General features: G+C 40.4%; 1 protein-coding gene across 1 annotated transcript in view; it reads left to right on the top strand.

The window, feature by feature from the left end:
* TBK1 (TANK binding kinase 1) overlaps positions 1–8,494 on the top strand; it is a 47,389-nt gene extending 38,895 nt beyond the window's left edge. Inside the window, exons 12-21 of the mRNA XM_046013066.1 lie at positions 343–444; positions 1,186–1,264; positions 1,695–1,816; positions 1,917–1,993; positions 2,688–2,727; positions 3,458–3,559; positions 3,673–3,769; positions 4,398–4,504; positions 4,730–4,801; positions 7,556–8,494. Coding sequence (XP_045869022.1) covers positions 343–444; positions 1,186–1,264; positions 1,695–1,816; positions 1,917–1,993; positions 2,688–2,727; positions 3,458–3,559; positions 3,673–3,769; positions 4,398–4,504; positions 4,730–4,801; positions 7,556–7,607 — 850 coding nt within the window. The 3' untranslated portion in view covers positions 7,608–8,494. The remainder of the gene's footprint in view (positions 1–342; positions 445–1,185; positions 1,265–1,694; positions 1,817–1,916; positions 1,994–2,687; positions 2,728–3,457; positions 3,560–3,672; positions 3,770–4,397; positions 4,505–4,729; positions 4,802–7,555) is intronic.
* The last annotated feature ends 17,147 nt before the right edge of the window (positions 8,495–25,641 follow it).

The following is a 25,641-nucleotide window of genomic DNA, read 5'->3' as shown; positions in this document are numbered from 1 at the left end:
ATGAACTGGCTTTCATAATATAACAAGATTGTTAATAAATTTGTCTGAACAATAGTGACAGTAGTGTAATTAGTGATAGGAGAAAACAAATAATTCTTTAAAAAAAAACAAAAAACAGGGGCACCTGGGTGACTCAGTCATTAAGCATCTGCCTTTGGCTCAGGTCATGATCCGGGATCCTAGGATCAAGTCCCTGCTCAGCTGGAAGTCTGCTTCTCCCTTTCCCACTCCCCTTGTTTGAATTCCTTCTCTTGCTGTCTGTCTCTCTGGCAAATAAATTGAATGTTTTTAGAAAAAAAATCATTCATTAGATAAAGTAATGAAAATATTATTATTTTTTAGAGAATTAGTTAAAGATGATTATAATGAAACTGTTCACAAAAAGACAGAAGTTGTGATCACATTGGATTTCTGCATCAGAAACATTGAAAAAACTGTGAAAGTGTGAGTAGATTACTTCCATACTAATAGTGGTTAAAATGTTAAATATTGTCCCATTTCTCTTTCATTTATTTAGTTATCTTTGGCATCATACAGTATGCTGTGCAAATAATATTAAGATACAACCTTAGATTAAGTTAATTCCTTGCAAAGACAAAATTTAGTCTTCTCAGTAAGAAAAGAACATCGGTGACATTGTCTCCTACCCTTTGCAAAGGAAAAGGTAATCTGACATAGAAACGTCTCATTTTTTAACCTTGGAAAAGCAGCCACTCTGAATAGGAAAATACAAAAACTGCAGTCAACAAAGGAAGTGGGAAGGGGTGTTCGGAACTGTGTTTTGGTAGGATTTACAGAATTTGGGGATTACTTTTAGTTTACTAGTACTTATTAATTAATCTTATCACTGAGACTATTTTTTGAAACAGAATATTTTAGATTTCCCTGTTCCTGGGCTGTATTATTTATATTGCAGAGGAAATATAATAAATGAAATCAGTGTGTACTGTTGACCGCCATTCTGCAATCTAGTATTTTGACTGTTTTCTTGGCATAAGACTGTTGGAAATTCCTTCTTAGCAGAGACATCAGCTTTTTTTGGAATCTGTTGCTTGTAGGCTTTGCATTCAATATTTTATTCTCAAATAGTGGTGATAAAAACTCAGATATAATTTATAAAACATCTTTTAAAATCTATGTATTCATTATGCTCATTTAATTTTTCCATAATTGTTTTTTATACAGATACGAAAAGTTGATGAAGATCAACCTAGAAGCAGCAGAATTAGGTGAAATTTCAGACATACACACCAAATTGTTGAGAGTAAGTGTTTACAAAATTATGACAATCTTTGGTTTGCTACGCTAATGGTTAACTATGCTAATAGGTCTATTTGACTTTTGCAACAACTCTATGAGATACAGAGTATTAACCATATTTTACAGGTAAAGAATCAAGCTTAATTGAATGATGGAAAGTATTTTGCATGTTTTTTTAAGAAAGGATATTTAGTGTAAGAAATGCTTTATAAAATGTATTAATACTAGTTAATCTCTTATTTTATTACCATGTGGTACTCTTTGTGGAAAATCAAACCAAGAAACTGTCCTTGCATTTAAAAATAAAAATAATTTTTTTGACTTTGAATTGCCGTAATCTACAAAAGAAATATAATTCAGACTGTAGACTCCATTGGCAATGTATCATTTCTGTATTTTGCTAATCTGGATCTGAACCCACTGGTTTTATTTAGCTTTCCAGTTCTCAGGGAACAATAGAAACCAGTCTTCAGGATATTGAAAGCAAATTATCTCCAGGTGGATTGCTGGCAGATACATGGGCCCATCAAGAAGGCACTCATCCAAAAGATAGACAGTAGGTTATATAATTTTATTGGTAGTGTCTGCTCTTATTATTAAATGTCCTTTTTCACATTGACACAATTAATTTATTTGGATTTTTTTTCCTTATATAGTGTAGAAAAGCTACAAGTCCTGCTAAATTGCATCACAGAGATTTACTATCAGTTCAAAAAAGACAAAGCAGAACGTAGTAAGTAAAATTTTTATTAATCTAATGAATCAGCTCTACTAGTTGTAATTCAGGTGAATTAATTTGGTATATTTATAAGGGTGGCTCCTTATTTCAGAGACTTGATTCTGTTGAGAAGGAGGTTGAATATACTAAAAATTATTCTTAAAACCAATGTTTTTTGAGTATTTTAAATTAAGAGTCCTGAACTCTAAAATCTCTAGAGCCCAGTCATGTAACAAAAGGGAACGAGATTGGAGGAGAAGAGAGGAGATACCCATCTGAAGGGGAGAGTCACTACTCAGATTCATGAAATTCATTGCACCAAAATCTTCCTATTCTTAAGAGAAGCTGGAAATACAGATTTTATTAGAATATCCGTGGGTACCTGGCTGGCTCAGTCAGTGGAGCATGCAGCTCTTGATCTCGGGGTCATGGGTTTGAACCCCACATTGGTTGTAGAGATCACTTAAATAAATAAATCTTTAAAAGAAAGAAATATCCTGATTTTTAAATGTTGGCAGTTAATTTTTTTTATGTTAACACTGTAAAGATCAATTTAAAACGTTTGTAAGCTATATATCTAACCCATGGGTAGTAAGTTTGTGTCATCTACTCTAAACTTAGCTTTTTCGAAGTCATACTCTCAAAAGAAAAAGAAGTGTGCATGATTTTGTGATTCTATATTTGCAGAAGTGATATTTCTTATTTTTAGGATTAGCTTACAATGAAGAACAGATCCACAAATTCGATAAGTAAGTGCCCTTATTGTGTTTAATAATTATTTCTGGTTATGTAATTAATACAGTTCCTCTTAAAGTTGAAATTAATTCAGATAAAAAGTACATTTTTAATCTTGGCTTTAAGGAATTGTTAGTGTGTGTGCATATATTTGAGGCTCACTTTGTCTGGTCCCGGTTGAGAGGTTAAGGAGAAGGGAGAATGATGTAGAAGGGAATCTTCTACATCATGTGCTTTGATTGCAGAAGGATAGATAATAGAGAATGTAGGCAAGGACAGAATTAACCACTTTCTTAACCTTAACTTCATTAAGTAAATATTTTCTGACCATTCTCCATCATGAACCTTCTCTTTCACATCTTGCTGCTATAATGGCTATCTTAGAAACCTTTGGCTTGGGGCGCCTGGGTGGCTCAGTGGATTAAGCCACTGCCTTCGACTCAGGTCATGATCTCAGGGTCCTGGGATCGAGCCCCGCATCGGCCTTTCTGCTCCACAGGGAGCCTGCTTCCTCCTCTCTCTCTGCCTGCCTCTCTGCCTACTTGTGATCTCTCTCTCTGTCAAATAAATAAATAAAATCTTTTAAAAAAAAAAAAAAGAAACCTTTGGCTTTCTACTATCAATGTTCTAAAGCCAGAATAGTCATTATTAAGAAACATGAATTTTATGTATTTGAAAAGTTTCTAATATTGGAAATAGAAACCATCACATTGGTTTAAGCATGTGATTATTTCTAAATTATAGGCAAAAACTGTATTACCATGCAACAAAAGCTATGACCCACTTTACAGACGAATGCGTTAAAAAATATGAGGCATTTTTGGATAAGTCAGAAGAATGGATGAGGTAAGGAACCTTAGTGGCTGACTGCGCAAAGTACAATTCAGTGTACATTGTATATTTTAAGTAAGATAGTATTTCATTAGACTGCTTACTAATTGATTCTTTTTGGTTTTTAGAAAGATGCTTCACCTTAGGAAACAGTTATTATCCTTAACTAATCAGTGTTTTGATATTGAAGAAGAAGTATCAAAGTATCAAGACTATACAAATGAGGTATAACTATCAAAAGTGTCCAGAAAAAAATCTTTTTCCTATTAGGAAGAAACCTTTCTTCTCAGTTTATATTTGAAATGATTGAAAAGAGAGAAGTAGGATTTAATACACCTTATATTCAGTTCTGTTTGCCCATTTCTAATATGTGTTTTGAACCAAATTTTCAGAACTTAGATATTTTACACTTAAAAGCATCTGATAAAATAAAAAATTTAAAAATTATTTTTAAAAGCATCTGATAGACCATTCTTTTTAATCATCTATGAAAAGAACCTTTTTTAAAGTGGTGGTTTAAGTACTGTATCATTCACAGATTTGAAATTAAAATTTAAAGCTATAAGGGCTTACTAAATTGTGTAACATTTGGGGCACCTGGGTGGTTCCAGTTAGTTAATAGCCGTCTACCTTCAGCTTGCATCCTGATCCCAGGGTCTTGGGATCTCAGCAGGGAGCCTACTTCTCCCTCTCCCTTTGTCTCTGGGCTTGCCACTCCCCCTGCTTGTGCTCTCTGTCAGATAAATAAATCAAATCTTTAAAAAAACAAAAGCAAAAAAGGTGTAACCTTTAATGTAAGATCTGTAGTTTATACTTTGTTCAGTGATTGATTTAGGTTTTTTTGATGTTTCAGTTACAAGAAACTTTGCCCCAGAAAATGTTTGCAGCCTCCAGTGGAATCAAACATACCATGACCCCAATTTATCCATGTTCTAATACATTAGTGGAAATGACTCTTGGGTAAGAGATTTATTATTTGGTAACTATGATGTTTTTATTCATTTTTATTTCAGTTTGTGATCTTGATCTTTTATTTTGAAATTTTTGGTATTTGTTGTGAATACATTTGTTAATGGTATTTAATGCCTTAGTTCAATCTAGAGAACTAAAACATATTAATAGAATTCTAAAACATTTGCATACTTTCTTTGAGCAGAGACATTGATACTTGTTTTCTTTGTATAGTATGAAGAAATTAAAGGAAGAAATGGAAGGGGTGGTTAAAGAACTTGCTGAAAATAATCATATCTTAGAAAGGTAAGTAATGCAAATATTAACTCTGCCCTGTGATTTTATGTGCAGTGGAATGCATATAGATCTATATTTGTACCTGTCTGTCTTCCTTTTTAATTAGGTTAAAGTAGTGGGGAAAGGATATAAAGTCAGAACCCTTTTGTTTTGTGATTTCCATGGTGCCCTTTAATGTGTTTGGGGTTGCTTGGATAAAGACAAGTCAACTGTGATTGATTCCATTGTATAGTAGCACTGGTTAATAGAATTATTTGCTAATTTGAATCCGTTTATGAAACTGAAAATCTTTTGCACATTATTTTTCATACATCTTCTCATTAGAATTGTAATTTATTGGGGTTCCTGGGTGGCTCAGTGGGTTAAGCATACCACTCGATTTTGGCTCAGGTCATGATCTCAGGTTCAGGAGATGGAGCCCTGCCTCGGACTCTGTGCTTGGTGGGGAATACGCTTGAAGATTTCTATCGCTCTGCCCATCCCCATGCTTATTCAATCTAAATAAATAAATTTAGAATCATTATTTTTAAAATACTTATTTGAGAGAGTGCACATGCACAAGTGAGAGGTGGGCAAAATGAGAGGGGGAGAGAGAATCTCAAGGAGATGCCCTGGTGAGCTCAGAGCCTGAGGCTGGGCTTGATCTCCCAAACCTGAGATCATGACCTGAGCCAAAATCAAGAGACAGAGGCTTAATCGACTAAGCCACTCAGGCACCCCAAATGTTACCTCTTTTTTTAATGTTACCATTTTTAATGTATGCTGATTTATTTGGTAAAAACTGATACCTTGTTTTAATTGGCATTTCTTTGGTTAATAGTGATATGAAAGCATCTTTTTATGTTTTATTCAAATTTGTGTGTGTGAATTGCCTTTTGGTTTTTAAATCTTTTTTTTTCTGTTGGTTTATAGCAATTACATAGTAATTATCTAACCTTTTTATAGTACCCAACTTAGTTTTTTCACAACTTGAGCTAAATATCAGCAAGACTATTAAGATATGCTTTCACAAACTTACATTGAATCTCTTCTGCCTTGTGACATAAAATCCCACTTCTTAAAACATGTCCCATAAGTCACTTTACCATTTTATTTGCAAATTTATTTGACAATATGTGAGTGATATAACATGGCATTATCACAGCTTAAATGTTAAATGACTTCTTAAGGATTTTCGCCAGAACTAATAATGGACTTCAGGTCTTGACCACTGTCTCCATGTGGCTGTCTCATTATCACTTCATTTCTTCTGTATCTAAAATCTCATCATACCACTCTTCCCAACTCAGTTTCCCCTCCAATTTCCTCATTCTCTCCAGTGGAACCACCTTTTCCCTGATCCCTTGAACATACGTTATTTTAGATACTAACTCTTTTGCTGCCTTTCATCAATTTGGTGATCTTCCTTCAGAATGTTTCCATATTCCCCCTCTTGGCCTCATCAGACCTCCTTCCCCCTCACATAGGAGCTGTGGTGATAACCTACCATCTCTCTTCTTAAGACCAGGCTCTTCCCATCTGTCATGGCTATTATAGCCCAAACAATCTTCCCAAACACTATCTACTGACATACTCCTTCGGCTCAGAAATTTCTAAACTCCTGTTACCTAAAAGGTCAAATCTAAAGTCACACTTGAATTCAAAGAATAGAATACTCTGGCCCAGCTCATTCACTCAACTTTACTTCCTGCTGGCCCCTAAAATAACATTCTGCTCTAGAACAGCAAAGTTGCATTCCTTACTCTCCGTTGAGATGTCACACTTACTCCCAACTTCTTACCTTTGGTTTTCTAAATCCCACCCCACCAAAAAAAATTTACCCAGTTTTTCCTAATACTTCCTAGATCACATCCCTCATCCTTTTCTCTGAAGAAGTCCTCCCATTGGGGCGCCTGGCTGGCTCAGTGGGTTAAGCCTCTGCCTTCGGCTCAGGTCATGATCTCAGGGTCCTGGAATCGAGCCCCACATCGGGCTCTCTGCTCAGCAGGGAACCTGCTTCCCCCTCTCTCTCTGCCTACCTCTCTGCCTACTTGTGATCTCTGTCAAATAAATAAATAAAATCTTTAAAAAAAAAAAAAAAAAAAAAGAAGTCCTCCCATTGATTTGAGATTCCATATTAAAACCTAATCCATTTTCTGGGGCTCCTGGGTGGCTTGGTCAGTTAAGCATCTACCATTGACTCAGGTCATGATCTGGGATGGGTCTGGGATCAAGTCCTACATCCGGCTCCCTGCTCAGTGTGGAGCCTGCTTCGCCCTCTCCCTCTGCTCCTTCCCCTGCTTGGGTGCTTGCTCTCTCTCTCTCTGTCAAAAAAATAAGTAAATAAATATCTTAAAAAAAAAAGGGGGGGGGGGGCGCCTGGGTGGCTCAGTGGGTTAAGCCGCTGCCTTCGGCTCAGGTCATGATCTCAGGGTCCTGGGATCGAGTCCTGCATTGGGCTCTCTGCTCAGTGGCAAGCCTGCTTCCCTCTCTCTCTGTCTGCCTGCCTCTCTGTCTACTTGTGATCTCTCTCTGTCAAATAAATAAATAAAATCTTTAAAAAAAAAAAAAAAAGTCCTTCCAAGCCACTGATTGTTTTTCACATATTATTTTTTCACATATTTATAATAATACCACTGTGTTTCAGTAAGAAATAGAGCAAATCATAGTTGCTTAAACTCTTTAATAGCTTACTCGTCTGAAAAGTCTCCTATATTCTTCTTTAAAATGTTGGGGCCAAATAAAGGAATCATCTGAGATTTCCTTTTCTCTTTTGTGTTTTAGGTTTGGCTCTTTAACCATGGATGGCGGCCTTCGAAATGTTGACTGTCTTTAGCTTTCTGGGAAGTTTGAGAACAGTTTTAATTTGCACAAGAAAATAATGCTGGGGCATTAAATGAATGCCTCTGTAAATGGTCTCTTATTTCTACAATTCAGTATTTGATGTGGTCATGTAAATATGTACAATATTGTAAATACATAAAAAAAGATATAAATTTTTGGCTGCTGTTAAGATGTAATTTTACCTTTTGACATTTATAATTAAATGAGGACATTTGACCTCAGTGAGCACTAGAAGAAAGCCATGACCAATATGTTGAAATACTGATCCTCTACTCTTCTGAGTGAGGCTGAGTTCTACATCTCTGACTGCCTACTGGAAACATTTTTTAAATGGAACCAAAATTGTCATCCTTACAGATTAGAAAAGACTGATAGTTGACTTGCTTATAAGTGATAGAATGGAGAAGTGGCTTCTTTGGGTGAGGAGCCGAACTGAACCACTGTTTCACTAGGATCACAATTTTGGGGGAAGGGTAAAGTGACATTTCATTCTCCAAGTTGCCCAGAACCCAGTTATCGTCACATGTGTTTAATTTCAGATAAATTATTGAGCAGAATTTTTAAAGTGATTTAATTATTAAGAACTCTTCATTTTATTTTGGCCATAAGTGTGTAACTGTCACAAAACTTTTAGGATTATTTCCACTATTTCAAGCTGTATATGTTTTGTTTAATTTCTGCTTACTCCATCATGAAAAAATATCAATAAATTTCTCAATTTTAATGTAAAAGTTTGTATTTTTCTGTGTATAGCAGTTTGAGAAACAAAAGTTGTCTTTTGAAAGAAATAATATCTGTGGTGGTGGTAAATCATTCTCAGACTACTGGATGCAAGGACAGTTTTGTTTCTCTTCTAAATCTGATTCTAGTTTAGTGTAAGTTCTACAATAAATTTATGCTATCCAAACCCAAAGGGAATATTCTCTTTGAAACATCTATTGAGAGTCGTATATTAAAGGATGTCCTCAGCAAGAAGTTATTTCATCCAACAAGGTTGTGGTTCCGATTTCGGTCTTGGTTTCTGACTTACCAGATTATTGAAGTGTGATTATGCACAACCTGCATATCATGAAGATAGCATGTCCCAAAGAGTAAATAAATTTGAGTAACATGAACATTGGGAAGCTGAAAATGGATTAAGTTTTGTTTTCTTTTTTTTTCCTAAAGATTTTATTTATTTGACAGAGACCGGGACAGAGGGAACATAAGCAGAGGGAGTGAGAGAGGGGGAGGCAGGCTTCCCACTGAGCAAGGAGCCCAACTCGGGGCTACATCCCAAGACCCTGGGATCATGACCTGAGCCAAAGGTAGACGTTAACAGCTGAGCCACCCAGGTGCCCTTGAAAATGGATTAGGTTTTAATTTGAAATCTCAAATCAATGTATTATTGTAGTAGAGAATTTTTTTTTTTAAGATTTTATTTATTTATTTGACAGACAGAGATCACAAGCAGGTAGAGAGGAAGGCAGAGAGAGAGAGGAGGAAGCAGGCTCCCTGCGGAGCAGAGAGCCCGATGCGGGGCTCGATCCCAGGACCCTGGGATCATGACCTGAGCCGAAGGCAGAGGCTTTAACCCACTGAGCCACCCAGGCGCCCCTGTAGTAGAGAATTTTTAAGTATCACCCATACATACTGTAGAAATACATGCATGGGGCACCTGGGTGGCTCAGTCGGTTTAGCAACTGCCTTCAGCTCAGGTCACAATCCTGGAGTCCAGGGACTGAGTCCCACATCAGTCTCCTTCTCAGCAGGGAGTCTGCTTCTCCCTCTGACCCTCCCCTGTCTTGTGCTTTCTCTCTCTCTCTCCATCTCAAATAAATAAAATCTTAAAAAAAAAAAAAAAGAAGAATGTGTGGGTGAATGGTCCCTGTCAAGAATACCTGTTTAGTCTGAGAGTTTCTGAGTGAGGGGATGTTTGTTTAATCCCTCTTGATTTTAATTTTCCATTGGACTATCTAACATATATGTATTTGATTGTATAATTTAAATGTCCACGTCACTGAACGTTAGGTAAAATTTTACTTTTATTATGTGATCATTTCACATATTTGCAAAATTCGTTTTCAGCACCTCTAGAAAGATTACCAATAAATAAACCCATGCTGTGGGGATTGAATTTTTATGAGTTGTATTGACAAGAACAAATCCATTCCACATGAATATCGGTTAAGATTTAATGTTTTAGGGGCACCTGAGTGGCTCAGTGGGTTAAAGCCTCTGCCTTTGGCTCAGGTCATTGTCCCAGGGTCCCGGGATCGAGCCCCGCATTGGGCTCTCTGTTTGGCAGGAAGCATGCTTACCTTCCTCTCTCTGCCTCTCTCTCTGCCTACTTGTGATCTCTGTCTATCAAATAAATAAAATCTTAAAAACAAAGCAAAACAAAACTCAGAAGTGCTGAAAATACAAAGTGTTGAAAATATAAGGGAGTTGTAACACTATTGTTTTAGCTGGATCTATCATTCATGTCCCGTTTTTTTTTTTTTAAAGATTTTATTTGAGAGCGAGAGAGAAAGAATAGGGTATGAGCAGGTTAAGGGGCAGAGCGAGAAGCAGACTCCCTACTGATCAGGAAGCCCCACACGGGACTCGATCCTAGGGTCCTGGGATCATGACCTAAGCTGAGGATAGACACTTAACCAACTGAGCCACCCAGGTGCCCCCACATCCCATTTTTAAGAACACTAAACTTGGGGCTCCTGGCTGTCTCAGAAGAGCATGCAACACTTGATCTTGGGGTCGAGTTTGAGCCCTATATTGGGGATAGAGATTACTAAAAATAAATAAACAAAGATCTAAGTATCTTCAAAAGTCTTACACTGTTGTTTTATTTGGACTTCCTCCCCAATTGTCACTTACAGGAAGACTCAAAGTCCAAATCCTAAGGAAATACCAAAAATGGAATAGGAAACAAAGACAGCGACATGGAAATAAAAACTGATAATAATACAGTTTGTGTTTTTTAGCATACAAATCAGCACCAAAGATTTAGTGTGGTATATAAAAGCACAACTCAGATACTACATCAGGATGTTAAGGGACTAAGCAAGCTATCCTAAGTTTCTTTTGACAAAAAGCACAAGGACTAGTGTTTAAACATAGCTTCAGGTGGGATGACCAGAACCTCAGTTGCAGTTGTTTAGTAGAGAGCTAAACATTGGTGTCTGCTGAAATAATACACAATAATGTTAAAGGTCTAGAAAAATATTCAGCTAAGGGTCAAATTCCAAAACGGGACCCTAGCAAGAATCTTTGTTCTTTTACACATTTCTTGGCTTCTAGGAATCAAATTTTTTTTTCCAGGATAAATTCCTGCCAGACTTTAAAACACATATGATGTTTTCACTGGAAAAGTTTTCAGTTTGTACAAAATAAAACATTTTTAATTTGTACAAAACAAATGCAATCAAGGCTATGGCTTTGGGAGGTAGCTTGTGAATCACCAAGTCCTACAAATTGCCTTGAAATTCTGCTGGATGCTAAACTTTAGTGGATGCTGCTAACTTTGCTCCTCCATGAAAGTAATTGTGTTTTTTTGAAAGGGGGAGGGGGGTCTAGCTTAAAAATTATCAAGTGTTATAATAGGTTAGAGTTTCTGAAGCTTAAAACTCTTTCTTTAGAAAGAACATCTATTAATACAGTTTCTAGTTATGAGGGCTAAGGTCTAAAGGACAAACCAAAGGAATGACAGGGGAAGGGGATTTAGGGCTAACAGGTGGTCCCCAGACATATTGGCTGGAAGAGAGTTCACAGCTAAAGTGTCATATGTGGGTGTTACTGTGTTTTCCTCATCCATATTTTCTATAGGGAGTCATTCTGGAACATTCATAGTTTTAGCTATGGCCATTAGAAGTGACTTCAACAAGACCTTCAGAAGAATAGCCCGTCTCTTTTACTGGTTCCCCAAATCACTGACCTGCTCAAAGAATTGGAAATCCAAGTTGGTGTGGAGCCAAGGTAGAGGTAAGTTATCTCAAGCAAATTCTTCATTTCAGATACTTTTTTTTCCGTTGCTAATATGGAGCCTCCCTCAAGTATGGAGAAAAAATAAAGCTTGTAAGGCATTATTTAAAATGACTAAGGAAAAACTGAGAAAATGAAAGCAGTTTGAAGGTGAGGTATTAAAAGCCATGAACATTTCTGTAATTCAAATTTTATGCTTCGTAGTCATTTAGGTTCAAAGAAGTTTTCTAGAGAAAGATGGAGAATCTTTAGCTTTAAAAAAATAGCTTTTATTTTCAGTGAGCCTTAATTTGCTTATAGAATTAAAATACCTCAGAACACATGGAAAAGAATTAATGACAGTAAGTTTCTCCTCCTCCTAGAAAACTAAAGAGGTCAATGGACCTTATATATCTTTGGTTGGGGTCAGATTATGCAGCATATTTTAGTTGGGGGTTTTGTTTTGTTTTGGGGGCGGTTCAGTCAGGTATTGATGTGGGATTTTTAAACACTTTAAATACACTACCACATAAAGCTGTGCATTTTCTACCTAGTCCTGCCTGAAGGGAGTGTAGAAAGGTCAGAGGAGGGGGGGAATGGAGGGAGTAAATGCAAGTCTAGTGTCTGGAGCGCCTCCTGCAGGAGGAGGTTGGACACAGCCCCTGGAGCAAGGTGAGCAAATTCTCTTTATAATGTTTCAGCCTGAAGTGGAATTAAAATTATAGTCGTGTGTTTTTGACACCCATATAGGTATGTGTCTTATGTAAGTGCTTAACGTTTTCCCCTTGTCTGGTAAATTATCAAACATCGTCCTCTGATATGATAGATGATCCAAAACCAGATCCTCTCCCGCACCCCCTGCCAAGTAAGCTCTAGACCCAGTGTGAGGCTTGAACTCACATCCCCTAGATCAAGAGTCACATGCTCTACCAACTGAGCCAGCCAGGCACCCCCAGATCCTCTTTTATTTAAAACAGAAATGACGGGACTCCTGGGTGGCTCAATTGGTTGGACGACTGCCTTCGGCTCAGGTCATGATCCCAGAGTCTCAGGATCAAGTCCTGCATCAGGCTCCCAGCTGCACGGAGAGTCTGCTTCTTCCTCTGACCTTCTCCTCGCTCATGCGCTCTCTCACTGTCTCTCTCTCAAATAAATAAAACCTTTTTTTAAAAAAATTCTAAAACAGAAATGACTATGATCTATAAACACTAAGGAAGATATCTGATAAATCTATAAAATGTGAGGCCTAGTATAATTCAAGCATCTATTGTTCCTTTAATATTTTATTTTATGCTTTTTTCACTGTCAAAATATGGGGAATCTATGTTTCAAAGTCCCTCTGTTCATATATATCATCTTTCAGATATGGAATAATATAATTTGCATGTCAGAAGCCCCAAGAGAACGTAGAAACCCTTTCGTTTTATTTTTTAAATTTTCTTTCTTTATTTTAAGTGATCTCTACACCAAACATGAGGCTCAAACTCAAAACCCTGAGATCAAAAGTCACATACTCTTCTGACCAAGCCAACCACGCACCCCTCCAGTGGTTTCATTTTAAAGATGAGTAAATTGCCTCCAAATGGTTAAATAATGTAGCCTTCCAAACAACTACACAGGAGGAAACAGAAGTTTATCCTACACTGTGATTGTTGATCCAGTGCCCTTGTTACGGCACCACAGTGCTAAGTGTGGTGCGTGCGCATTGGAGAATGTGAACATATAAACCCTCACAGAATATTTCACACAGAGCCTTCATCGATGGGGCATCTATCCCTAGAAAGTGAGGTTATTTATTCTTCCAAAGTAGAGCTTGCTAGTATTATTAGTTTGGAGATTAATAGCCTGTTTCCAGAAATCTTTTACTCACAGTCTGATAAAATAAAGTCTTTCGATGAGATATTACCCCATTCTAAGGAGATTATTTAAATATTTGCCTCACAGGGGCTCCTGGCTATCTCAGTCGGTTGAGGGCCTACACTTGATTTTTGGCTCAGGTCATGATCTCAGGGTTCTCAGAGCCCCGTATGGGGCTCTGCACTCAGTGGGAAGTCTGCTTGAGGATTCTCTCCCTCTCTCTCAGACCCTCCCCCTGCTCATTGCTTGCAGGCTTGCTCTCTCTCATTTTTTTTTTCAAAGATTCCATTTATTTATTTGACAGACAGGGATCACAAGTAGGCAGAGAGGAAGGCAGAGAGAGAAGAAGGGAAGCAGGCTCCCTGCCAAGCAGAGAGCCTGACGCAGGGCCCGATTCCAGGACTCCGGGACCATAACCTGAGCCGAAGGCAGAGGCCCCAACCCACTGAGCCACCCAGGCACCCCTCTCTTTCGCTTTAAAATGAATAAATCTTTTTTAAAATAAATAAATATGTGCCTTACAGAATCCTATCCCCTCAAAAACAAAAACTCTCTCTCATCCTGTCTCCAATGTTTTAACACAATATTTTGTATAGTAGACAGTTAATTGCTGTTTTTCTTACTGAATTTACTTACAAAGACAGCCATATGGGAACTGAGTTGGATGGGTTAAGAATGGATTGACTTTTAGAAATCAGCTGATCCCTTGCTCCAGCCTTTCCTGTAGATCGAAGCATTGTGGCCACCTACAGAAGAAAACTCAACATCAGGTCACCTCTTCAGGATTAAACTCGTTCTGTCACTCATCAATATCTTATGGTGTAAAGGTGCCACAGAAATTTGTCATGGGTTCCCTACATACCTCTATCCTAGCCAACCCCACATGAAAACTTAAATGGTCTCAAGGCAAGACCTGTGGTTGATATTTTAATGCTAAGTAAGTATGTGTAACTTTAGCTCACTCTCCTTTATTTCTTCTCTATTTCCCCACCTTAGAAAGTAGTAAGTTATACCAAAGCATAAGCTAGGAAGAAATATACAAAGACAGTCACAAATATGAATTCAGTACATATTTTAAGCACCTCATTAATCTCTGGTCTTGAAGGGAAAGAATGGGGAGATGTGTATGAGAAAGTCCACATTCAGTGGCCTGGAGCCCTTTCTGATCAAGTCGAGAAGCCTAAGCAATGTGTGAAAACCACAGAGCTCAGAAGCCTGGGTGTCCGAGGGGGAGAGCACAGAACTGTGGTGTCAGACCTTGCTTCTGCAGCTGAGAGCTCCATGGCTCCGAGCAAGCCGCTGGGATTTCTCATCCGTAAAGTGGAAGGATTGGACTTGATCTGAAAGATTCCTTCCAGCTTTGTAAATGCCATGACCCTGAGATACAGGAATATAGATAAAGCAGCTGCAGAGTTGCTGAAGAGAGCAGAAAAAGGGGACGTTTTCTGAAGTCAAACAGCATGTCCCCATGTCACTCATCTACAGAATCAGGACTGCATCAGGAATCGTCCGTGTATCTGAGAACTTACATGAAATCCTGTTTAAGGAGCTTACATGTCAAATGCATACAGGCCCTTTTTTGAAACAAACATGAGATCTAGACTCTCCATACATAAAGATGAGCCCCAGCCTTTAGGCTCCTACATGTTGAAATTGGCCTCGTTTTGAGATGAGTCTCAGGGAAGGAAGGGTACCAGGGGGCTCTTTCATACCAAAGATCTCCTCTGTTCCTCCCTCTCACCTTTTAGCCCCAGGTTGTAGCAGGCAACTCAGTGAAATTTGGTGACTGAATGAAAATCTCTTGCTTCCTATATGGAAGCAGATGTGAGCACACCTGGAATACCCAGAAAACCACCGCCCTCCCATGGTGAAGAAGACAAGGGGAGAGCTGCTCACCAGACAGCAGCCCATTTGTGCCCAGTGTTGCCTGGCTGCCATGGGCAGCCCTAGAGGAGGAGCCCTGATGAGGACACCGCACGCCCCTTGCAGGTGAAGAATAGAGAGTAGGCTGTGATCTCCGGGTAGGGTTTACTTCCTGCCATCAGTGAGGGAACATGCGGGCTGACGTACAAGATGACATCACAAAATCTATAAGGCCTATCCTGTACTCGGTGGTCTACGAGAAGCAAACTCTCTCTGACTCTAAGCGAAGGGAGCAAGCTCAAGACCCGTCTGACACTATCGCTGTCAAAGGCTGCTCGTCTTCGCTCTGCCTGCCACACCCCCTGCTCATGCGCGCATGCGCTCACGCACACGCGCGCTTCCTCTCTTGACAAAATCTAAAAGAAAGAAAAATATACTGGACAAGGAGACAGAAGACAGGAAAGGGTGTTAAAAGCTAGATTTCACTGAAGGTACCAAAGTCTGATTAGAATTCTCAAACTCAGGAGAGAATAATAAACCCAGCTCTGAAGGGCCTGAGATCATCAGAGTCCAGATGGAGTGCAAAACTGATGCCGTCAGAGACAGAGAGGCCTTGAGCAGGTTAAGGCTCCGGGGTCTTAGATATGCGTGTTATTACTGAGGCAGGGGGCCCCAGTAGAAGCAGTCAGGGTCTTGGACAAATCTCAAAGACCTCCAAATCGTCCTTGTTCATTCACCCTTAGCCTCGTGTAGACAGACCTGCAGACTATACAATAAGGGATTCCTCACACCAGAGCGATCGTGGGATGTCTCCCCAAAGAAATGGTAGGTCGTACAGGACTGGAGGGGGAGAAAGTTGGTGGTTAGGGCAAATGGGGATGAAGCAGTGTTCTGATAGGCACAAAGCAGGACTATGTGTAGAGGGATCAGCGTTGCGTCTGGATTGTGAAGTGGACCCAGGCTCCTATGTCCCTGGAAACCACAAAGTTAAGGTGACTGTGGAATGTCATGGCAGGAACATCCTTATCTCAAGTTGTGCACCTGAACTGGAAGTTAAAGTTACCTTGTTGTGTCAAAATGACTTAGACCTTCTAGGCAGAAGTGTGATGTTTCATTCTTACAGGTCCTATTTCTTATCAGCAAAATTTCCCACGCTGCCTAGCTTGAGGGATTTTTCTGGGGGCATTATGACATGTTATTAATGGCAGTGTGGGAGAAACGTTAGCAATTATCTGTTTATCTTCCCAGACTGATGAATCATAGGAGAGAGTTTAACTTTCCCAGTCCAAGCGACTTTGTACTATCTCATTAGAAATTCTTCCTCTATTTTTCAGTAGCCTCCCAATACAATTTTACATATAATGAAACATTTCAGATAACCTATCACTTCCACTTTCCACACTTCCCCCAACCCTAGAACACTCCTGTTCCCATTTGGATATGTTCTTCAACTCTGGTTGACCCTTTATCATGGGAATTCCCTTGACATAGTTCAGGAGTCCTATTTATTGTTTGTTTTGTTTACTCCTTCCCTATAGTGGACAACATCTAGTAGCTTTCTGTAACAAGGGCTCATGAAAGGCATTTCATGTTTCATCTTCAGAAATTCCCCCAAGAAAGTGCTTTGAAATGGGTCTTTTTAAGGTTATTTATTTGGGGGATGCCTGGGTGGCTCATTTGATTAAGCATCTGCCTTCAGCTCATGTCATGATCCCAAGGTCTTGGGATCGAGTCCCACATCAAGCTCCCTGTTTAGCGAGGGGTCTGCTTGTCCCTCTGCCTGCTGCCCCTGTTCTCTCTCTTTCTCTCTCTCACAAATAAATAAAATCTTTAAAAATAATAATAGTATTATTTATTTGGGGCGCCTGGGTGATGCAGTCAGGTTTGGGCCGGGATTGTGACCTCAGGGTGGTGATCTCAGGGTCGTGAGATCAGGCCCAAGTCTAGCCTTAAGCTCAGTGCAGATTCTGCTTGGGACTCTCTCTCCCACTCCCTCTACCCTTTACCCCTCCCTTTCACCCCTTCCCCTCCTGGTGCACATAAGTGTTCTCTCTCTCTCTCTCTCTCTCAAATAAATAAATCTTTAAGATTATTTATTTAACTAGACACTCGCTGGGCTCTTTCAAGCTGGAAACACATGTCTTTCAGTTCTGGGAAGATTTCTTGCATTATTTCTTTGTAAATTCCCTACCTTCTGAGTTTTCTATTCTCTTTAAGGTTATCAGGCCTCTTAGATTGATCCTCTAGCAGTTTCTCTCCTGGGCCACCTCTGACTTTTCGTCATGCATTATCCTAGCAGCTGGTTGTGTGCTCCATGGGGATGGAAATATGTTTTACTCGTTACCCTCAGTCCCTTTCCCAGGACCAAACAAGTTCTGGGAAATTACCTATAAACCTAAGAAACTCTAGAGGGACCAGAATTGCTTATTTTCAGTTTTGGAAGCCTTAGTTAAATAATTACTTAAGAAAAAGAGAAATATCAGGAATTAAAGGGACTGAAAAGTAATGAACAATTTACTGTAGCCTCTTCTGGCTCATAGCACCTGGGCTGGTCTGCTGTTTGCTTTTCATTTATTTTTATTTATTTATTCTTTTCTATTTGAAGAGATAGAGAACAAGCAGGGGGAGTAGCAGAGGGAGAGGGAGAAGCAGGCTCCCTTCTGAGCAGGGACCCCAATGCAGGACTCGATCTGAGGACCTTGAGATCAAGACCTGAGCCAAAGGCAGGCACTTAACCGACTGAGCCACCCAGGCATCCCTGCCCTTTGTTTTTGTGCATGCTGTGAAGAAAGACCTGGTGAAACAGATTATTTGAGAAGTAGTGGGATGTTAAGCTGGTTAAGAGAGCAAACTTTCTGTAAGTATTTCACTAAATTATTTTTAACAAAAACCATTGCTGATTATAAAATTAAATGTTCATCAATTTCATTAAAAGGAACTGAGGGGCATCTGGCTGGCTCAGTCAGTGGAGCATGTGATTCTTTTTTTTTTTTTTTAAGATTTTATTATTTGACAGAGAGAGAGATCACAAGTATGCAGAGAGGCAGGCAGAGAGAGAGGAGGAAGCAGGCTCCCTGCTGAGCAGGGAGCCCGATTCGGGGCTCGATCCCAGCACCCTGGGATCATGAGCTGAGCCAAAGGCAGAGGCTTAACCCGCTGAGCCACCCAGGTGCCCCTGGAGCATGTGATTCTTAATCTTTGGGGTTATAAAATCGAGCTCCACACTGGGTATAGAGATCACTTTAAAAAAAATTTTTTTTAGAAGATTGTATCCATTCATTTGACAGAGAGAGACACAGCAACAGAGGGAACACAAGCAGGGGGAGTGGGAGAGGGAGAAGAAGGCTCCCCACCGAGCAAGGAGCCCGATGCAGGGTTTGATTCTAGGATCCTGGGATCATGACCAGAGCCAAAGGCCCAACGACTGAGCCTCCCAGGCATGCCGTCAAAAATAAAATCTTAAAAACAAAAACAAAAACAAAAAAGGAACTCTCAGGATCGTGAGATCGGGCCTAGTGTCAGATTCCTTGCTCAGCTGAAAGTCTTCTTGAGTTTCTCTCTCCCTCTCACTCAGCCCCACAGCTCTCTCCCCGCACTTTCTCTCTCTCCAAAAAAATCAAGAAATCTTAAAAAAAAAAAAAGGAACTGAAGTCTTACCTATTTTGTAAAGCTGGTCACCAGAAAATTAGTTCTTTTTTCTTTTCTTTCTCTTTTTTCCAGTAAATTAGTTTTAATTTTGTATGTAGAATGTATGTAAAAGTAAGAAACCAAATTTATTGGGGCGCCTGGGTGGCTCAGTGGGTTAAAGCCTCTGCCTTCGGCTCAGGTCATGATCTCAGGGTCCTGGGATCAAGCCCCGCATCGGGCTCTCTGCTCAGCAGGGAGTCTGCTTCCCCCCCCCCTCTCTGTCTGCCTCTCTGCCTACTTGTGATCTCTGTCCATCTAATAAATAAATAAAATCTTTAAAAAAAGAGAGAGAAAAAAAGAAACCAAATTTGTTAAACAATCTGAAATCCAGATTTATTTATTCAAACTGACATTGTATGACGCACACAAAAAAGAGTGAATATACAAACACACACACACACACACACACATCCACACATATATAATATAGGTATAAAGCTTATATTAGACTTCTAAATATTGCTACTCCTGGGGAGTGAGATTGGAAGTTGAAACAGGGAAAAACGAGGAACTTTTCTTTTTACTCTCTATTGGGTTTTTTTTTTTCTTAATACGGAGGGAGGTTTTTTTTTAAGATTAATTGATGTATTTGAGAGAGAGAGTGCACAGGCGTATGATGATGGGGGGTGGAGAGAGACGAGCAGACTCCCCCCTGAATGGGAAGTGCTACTAGGGGCTCCATCCCACAATCCGAAATCATGACCTGAGCCAAAATCAAGAGTTGGATGCTTGACCAACTGAGTCACCCAGGCAACCCTAAAATGATTAATTATCCATAGCTAATGAGAACAAAAAACTAATTAGGAAGTCAAAATCTTTTGCAGGATGGATTTCAATTCAGCACATTCTATGGCTGGCAGCGCACTCACTGGCCTCTGATGTAGTCCACCATGAAAGATTCTGTGGTCAGTGAGTTTAGAAGCACTACATACCATTATCCCCTTGGGGACACCCAACATAAATTAGCATGTTCAAGTTCTGCAGTAAACTACTTAACTTTATTGAACCACTTTTTCAAAACACTTTTTCATTTAATTTTGGCTTCAGTGTATTTACTTTTGTCTGTCTCTCACTCTCTCCCTTCCCTCCCTCCCTTCCTTCCTTCTTTCTTAAGTTTTATTTTTATTTAAGTAATCTCTACACCCAACGTGGGGCTTGAACTCTTGACTCTGAGATGAAGAGTTGCATGCTCTTCTGACCGAACCAGCCAGGTACCCCTATTGTCTTTTTCTTAATAGAATATCCAGTAGACACCAAGAACATAGTCAAAAGGAGATGTGGTGCAGGGTGTGGGTCGTGAAAGATAACAGAAATGGCATAGTATGACCCAGACACTTTTATCACCAAACATCATCTAGAGGGAGCACATGTTGGAAAAAGCTTGCCGATTCTGACTTTTCTTCCGTAACTAGAAGCTTGAAACTCCTACAAGTCACAAGATTGATTCTAAGTGAGTACATGATTTGAAGGCCTCTCTCCTGTGTTCTTCACGTTATCTTCAAAAATATATTAGTTCTTAAGCCAATAGTAATCTGACCAGCATTCACCTGGCAAGCGGTGAGGAAGATTGACTGGAAAGGACCATGAGAGTTGACAGAAATGTGTTAGATCTTCACTGGGGTAGTGGTTACATAGGTGTGTACCTCAGAACTTGGCCAGCTGAAAACCTGTGCATTTCCTTGTATGTAAACTCCACCACAAGAATGTCAACTCTGAAGAGATTTTAGATCAGAGCAGCATTGTGATGAAGAGCACCAGTGTTAGAACCAAACCGGCCAGGTTCATAATCCCACCCCACCAGCTTCCACATGTGACCTTGGTCAATTTCCTCAGTCTATCTCTAAAATGGGCAGCATAATAGTACCTCTCTTGTAGGATTATTTGTGAGGACTGAGTGAGTTGATAAAAATAATATATTTATATCAGAAACTGGCACAAAAGTACTCAATAGATGTTAGTTTCTACTTCTGGTTATAAGTATATATGGTGCATTTAGAAAAGCTGCTAATTTTTGATTCCTTAAAGAAAAAAAGAAAGTGTGTTGTAGGTTTCCAGACTGGAAGCCTAGATACACGTGTTAAATATGAATGTGGTGTTTCAGTTCTCTGGTTTTCTGTTACTATTCCTGCCAGCTAAAAGATTATTGAGGTCATTACTGAAAAGGGGACACTGGAAAAAAAAAAAAGAGAAACAAAATAACTGATTGCAATAGGGGTGTTATATAGTCCCTGGAGAGTCTACATTAAAGTCTTAAAATAGATGAATTTCAAACGTCTGTGAGCCCAGCAACAAACGCCAAAATAGACAAGTGGGACTACATCAAAGTAAAAAGTTTCTGCACAGCAAACAATCAGTAGAGTACAAAGGCAGTCTATGGAATGGGAGAAAACATATACACCATATACTCCATAAGGAGAAAATTTCCAAAATATATAAGGAACTCATACAACTCAATAGCAAAAAACTAATAACCCAGTTTTGGGATGGCCAAAGGATTTGAATAAACATTTCTCCAAAGAAGACACACAGATGGCCAACAGGTACATGTAAAGGAACTTGATATCATTCATCATCAGGGAAAAGCAAATCAAAACCACAATGAGGTACCACCTCCCATATGTTAGGATGGGCATTATCAAAGAGATAAAAAAAACAAGTGTTGGTGAGGGCGTAGAGAAATTGGAACCCTTATACTCCACTGGGGACACAACAAGTGCACATAGAAAACAGTAGGAATGGGCACCTGGGTGGGTCAGTCAGCCGAGCCTCCATCTGACTCTTGGTTTTGGTTCCAGTCATGATCTCAGGGACGACTGCCGCATCAGGCTCCACAGTCAGTGGGGAGTCTGCTGGAGATTCTCTCCCTCTGTGCTTCCTCCCCAGCCCCGCACTCACACACACTCTCTCTTTCTGTCTCAAATAAATAAATCCTTACCCCCCCACAAAATAGGAAAATAGTATGGAGTTTTCTCAAAAAATTAAAATAGAACTACCATATGTTGCAGCATCCCAAGTCTCAGTATTTATCCCTTCCAAAAGTGAAATCAGGATCTCAAAGAGATTTTGACACTCCGCCAGTTATTACAGCACTATTCACAATAACCAAGATAGGGAAACAACCTAAGTGTCCATTGACAGATGAATGGGTAAAAAAAAATGTGGTATATACATAGGATGGAATATTATCTAGCCTTTAAAAATAAGGAAATCTGGCAATATGTAACAATATGGATGAATCTTGAGTATATTGTACTAAGTGAAATAAACCAGTCACAGAAGGATAACTAATTCATGATTCCATTTCTGTGAGATATCTAAAATAGTCAAACTCATAGAAGCAAAGAACAGAATGGTGGTTGCCAGGGGCTTGGAAGAGAGAAAAGGAGGAATTGCTAGTCGATGGGCATAAAATTTCAGTTATGCGAGATGAATAAATTCTAGACATCTGCTGTACATTGTCCCTATAGATAACAATCCTGTACACTTAAAATCTATTAAGAGGATAGATCTCATGTTAAATGTTTTTACCACAATAAGAAAAAAATTTTTAGGTTTACTTATTAAGTAATTGACCCCAACATGGGGCTTGAACTCACAACCCCAAGATCAAGGGTCACATGCTTTACTGAGCCAGTCAAGCACCCCTAAAATTTTTTTCTAAATGTATTGTTTAAGGTTTTATTTATTTATCTGAGAGAGAGAGAGAGCACACAAACGATGGGAGGAACAGGCAGGGAGGGAGATGGATAAGCCGACTCTACAGAGATCATGGAGCCTGACACAGGGCTCAGTGCCAGGACTCTGAGATCATGACCGGAGCTGAAACTAAAAGTCAGATGCTCAACTGACTGATTCACCCGGGCACCCCCCCAAAAAAGTTTTTTAAGATTTATTTACTGGGGTGCCTGGGTGGCAGTTAAGAATCTGCCTTCAGTTCAGGTCATGATCCCAGGGTCCTGCAATTGAGCCCTGTGTCGGGCTCCCTGCTCAGTGGGGAACCTGCTTCTCCCTCCTCCCTCTGCCTCTCCCTCCACTGGTGCTCTCCCTTGCTCCCTCTGGAGGGGCAGAGGGAGAGAGAGAGAAAGTAAATCTTCAAGCACACTCCATGCTGAGCGGGGAGCCCAACTAGGGGCTCTGAGATCATGACCTGAGCCGAAGCCAAGAGCTGGTGCCCAACTGACTATACCACCCAGGCACCCTATAAAAATGTTTTTCAATGTTTTAAGAGCCCAAAGGAGCTAGAGTCAGCCGTTCTTTAGAGTAAGTGGACGTGCTGTCAACTGACTAAATTTAGGGCTCCCAGTTGTAGCTTGCTGATGAAAGAAGTCCATCCACAAATAGGGAGCAGGTGAGTGGACTGAGCCACATTTATGGCACTCAGCTACAAATGGCTTTCAGGGTCATCGGTGGAAGTGTGTGGAGCTCCCCAGTTATGGCCCGAAATGGTGCAGAGACTTAGCCTCCCGCCTCACCCAAGAACTGGACCCAGTAGCACATCCTGGTTGCCTCCAATGTTCGGGACCAGCCCCCACCTTCCATTCCCCGCCGTCATGCTCAACCACGCCCCGTGCCGGCTGTGCCACTCACACAGACAGGCAGGAGATGACAGACAGGGAGCTGAGGAGTGCTCTTTGAGAGAGAAATCCGTCCCCCACTGCTTGGACAGAGCCAAGAAATCAACATCCCTCCCATGCGGCTAAGATTGGGATCCCGATCAGATGATGACATTTCTGGCTTTTTCTCACCTCCCCACTGGCCCACAACTGCCTTTGATCTGTCCTCATTGTCGAAGGGCTGTACTAAGAAGACAAAGACTCTGAAAATAGGTACATCTTCTTAGGCCAAAATTAAAGTCAGAGAAGTCTTAACTTTGAAAGTCCTCACCTGGTAAAGTCATGCAGACAAATTACATGTGGGTCCTAGAACATGCACAAAGGAAGAAAGGATCGTGTCCACGGGTATCGGGTTGGTAGGTAATAGTTTTCTTCCTTCCATATGCCTTATATGGTTCTGTTTTCCAAAGTTTCATCGTGGTCATTACCATTTTTGGAATGATGACTCTGTGTCCTTGGCCTCTGCTGCAACACTGCTGGTCTCCTGACTCCCCTCCCCATTTTATTTTGACCAAAGAAGGAATCAGAGAAGCTCAAAGCCTCAAAGAGTCTCACCCAGATCCCACAGATGAAAAGAGTCAGAGGCCAGGGAAAGGTTTGGTAGTCTCAGCCGTGCCTGACTTGGGAGCGCTCCCCCCGCCTCCTTGAGTCCCTTGCCCCAAATAGCGGAAACACAGCCCTTCTACTTGCTGGCTTGATTCATCTCCAGGACAGAAGAGGAGTCTGTGAAATTATACAAAGTTCAACTTGTGAAGCTTCAAAATTTTAATTTCACACTTGGAAGTTCTTTGGAAACAGCAAGCTTTTTTGGAACACCAGGAGGCATGAAAGCAAATGCCTTTGGAATGCACCGTGTTTCTGGTGACACGGTTTTCCAGACGCCTCTGTGAGATGCATTCAAAGTAGAGAACACCTTTGAAAATACCAAAAGCCCTATGTGACAGGATAGAGCTTCCCCAGGCCCCAGACTATTCTTTCTTTCTCTGTTTCTTTTCTTTTCTTTTTTTTTTTTTTTTGAGAGTGCATATAAAATAAAAACAGAAATTGCAACAGAACTTCTGTTCTCCAGATGTCAAGTCTATTATTTTCAGCTCAGCCCCTGCAGTGGGGAGCGCAGGGAGAAATTGGCAGTGACCCATCTTCAGCTTCTTTTAGCCCCCGTGGTAGGCCCGTGGTAGGATGTGCTCAGTGCTGTTGGTGAAATACGCGGTTAACATTTTTTAAATAATAAATAGATAAATCTATTTATTTTACCTATTTATCTTTTTAAATTTTATTTATCTATTTGAGAGAGGGAGGGAGGGAGAGGGAGCAGGGGTGGGGGTAGGGGCAGAGGAGAGGGAGAAGCAGGCTCCCCACTGAGCAGGGAGCATGACGCAGGGCTCTATCCCAGGATCCTGAGCTCATGATGCTTAACCAACTGGACCACCCAGGCGCCCCTGCAGTTAACATTTTTTCATCCCTCGCCTTACCTCGTCTTCCTCCCACCGAGCCCAGCTTGCACACATAGAGCATTTAATTAAGTCTCTTGTCAAAAGCACTTTTAGGATTGGCCACCCTCCGATGGTTGGTTGATCTGCCCTCTTAGACTTTGTGCCAAGAGAACTTCGATCTCGCTGTTGAGAAGGCAGTGCAAGCTGGGTCCCAGGAGTGCCAACCCAAGGCATTAAGAGACTGCAAGTCTCCCCCATCCCACCCCCAAAGTTATATACTCTTGGCTGGGATCTCCAGAGCCATCCACCTACTCAGTTTCAGCTAAAGAGGCCAAGGATACAGAAGTTTCTCTGTCCTGGCAGGGGTTTAAGGTGTAACAAAACGTACCACTTGAAAAATCTGGTTCCCTGGTAAAGGGGGGAAAAGACATATCCCCTCCATTCCCTCCCTCCCACTACTCTGGCTGCTGAGCCCCTCTGGGAATCCAGAAATAGGTTGTTGCTTCTAGACCCTAGAAGGGTAGACTCTACATTCCCCAAATCCAGGGTAATGGGATTGGGGAGGGGAGTGCAGTGCTAATTGATTTCTGGGCAAAGGAGGATGCCAAATTTTTTAAACTGCCACTCTGTTCTT

Source organism: Meles meles, chromosome 7 (genome assembly GCF_922984935.1).
Source record: "Meles meles chromosome 7, mMelMel3.1 paternal haplotype, whole genome shotgun sequence".
Lineage (NCBI taxonomy): Eukaryota > Metazoa > Chordata > Mammalia > Carnivora > Mustelidae > Meles > Meles meles.
The sequence above is the reverse complement of the archived record's forward strand: the minus strand, read 5'-3'. Positions and strand labels throughout refer to the sequence as shown.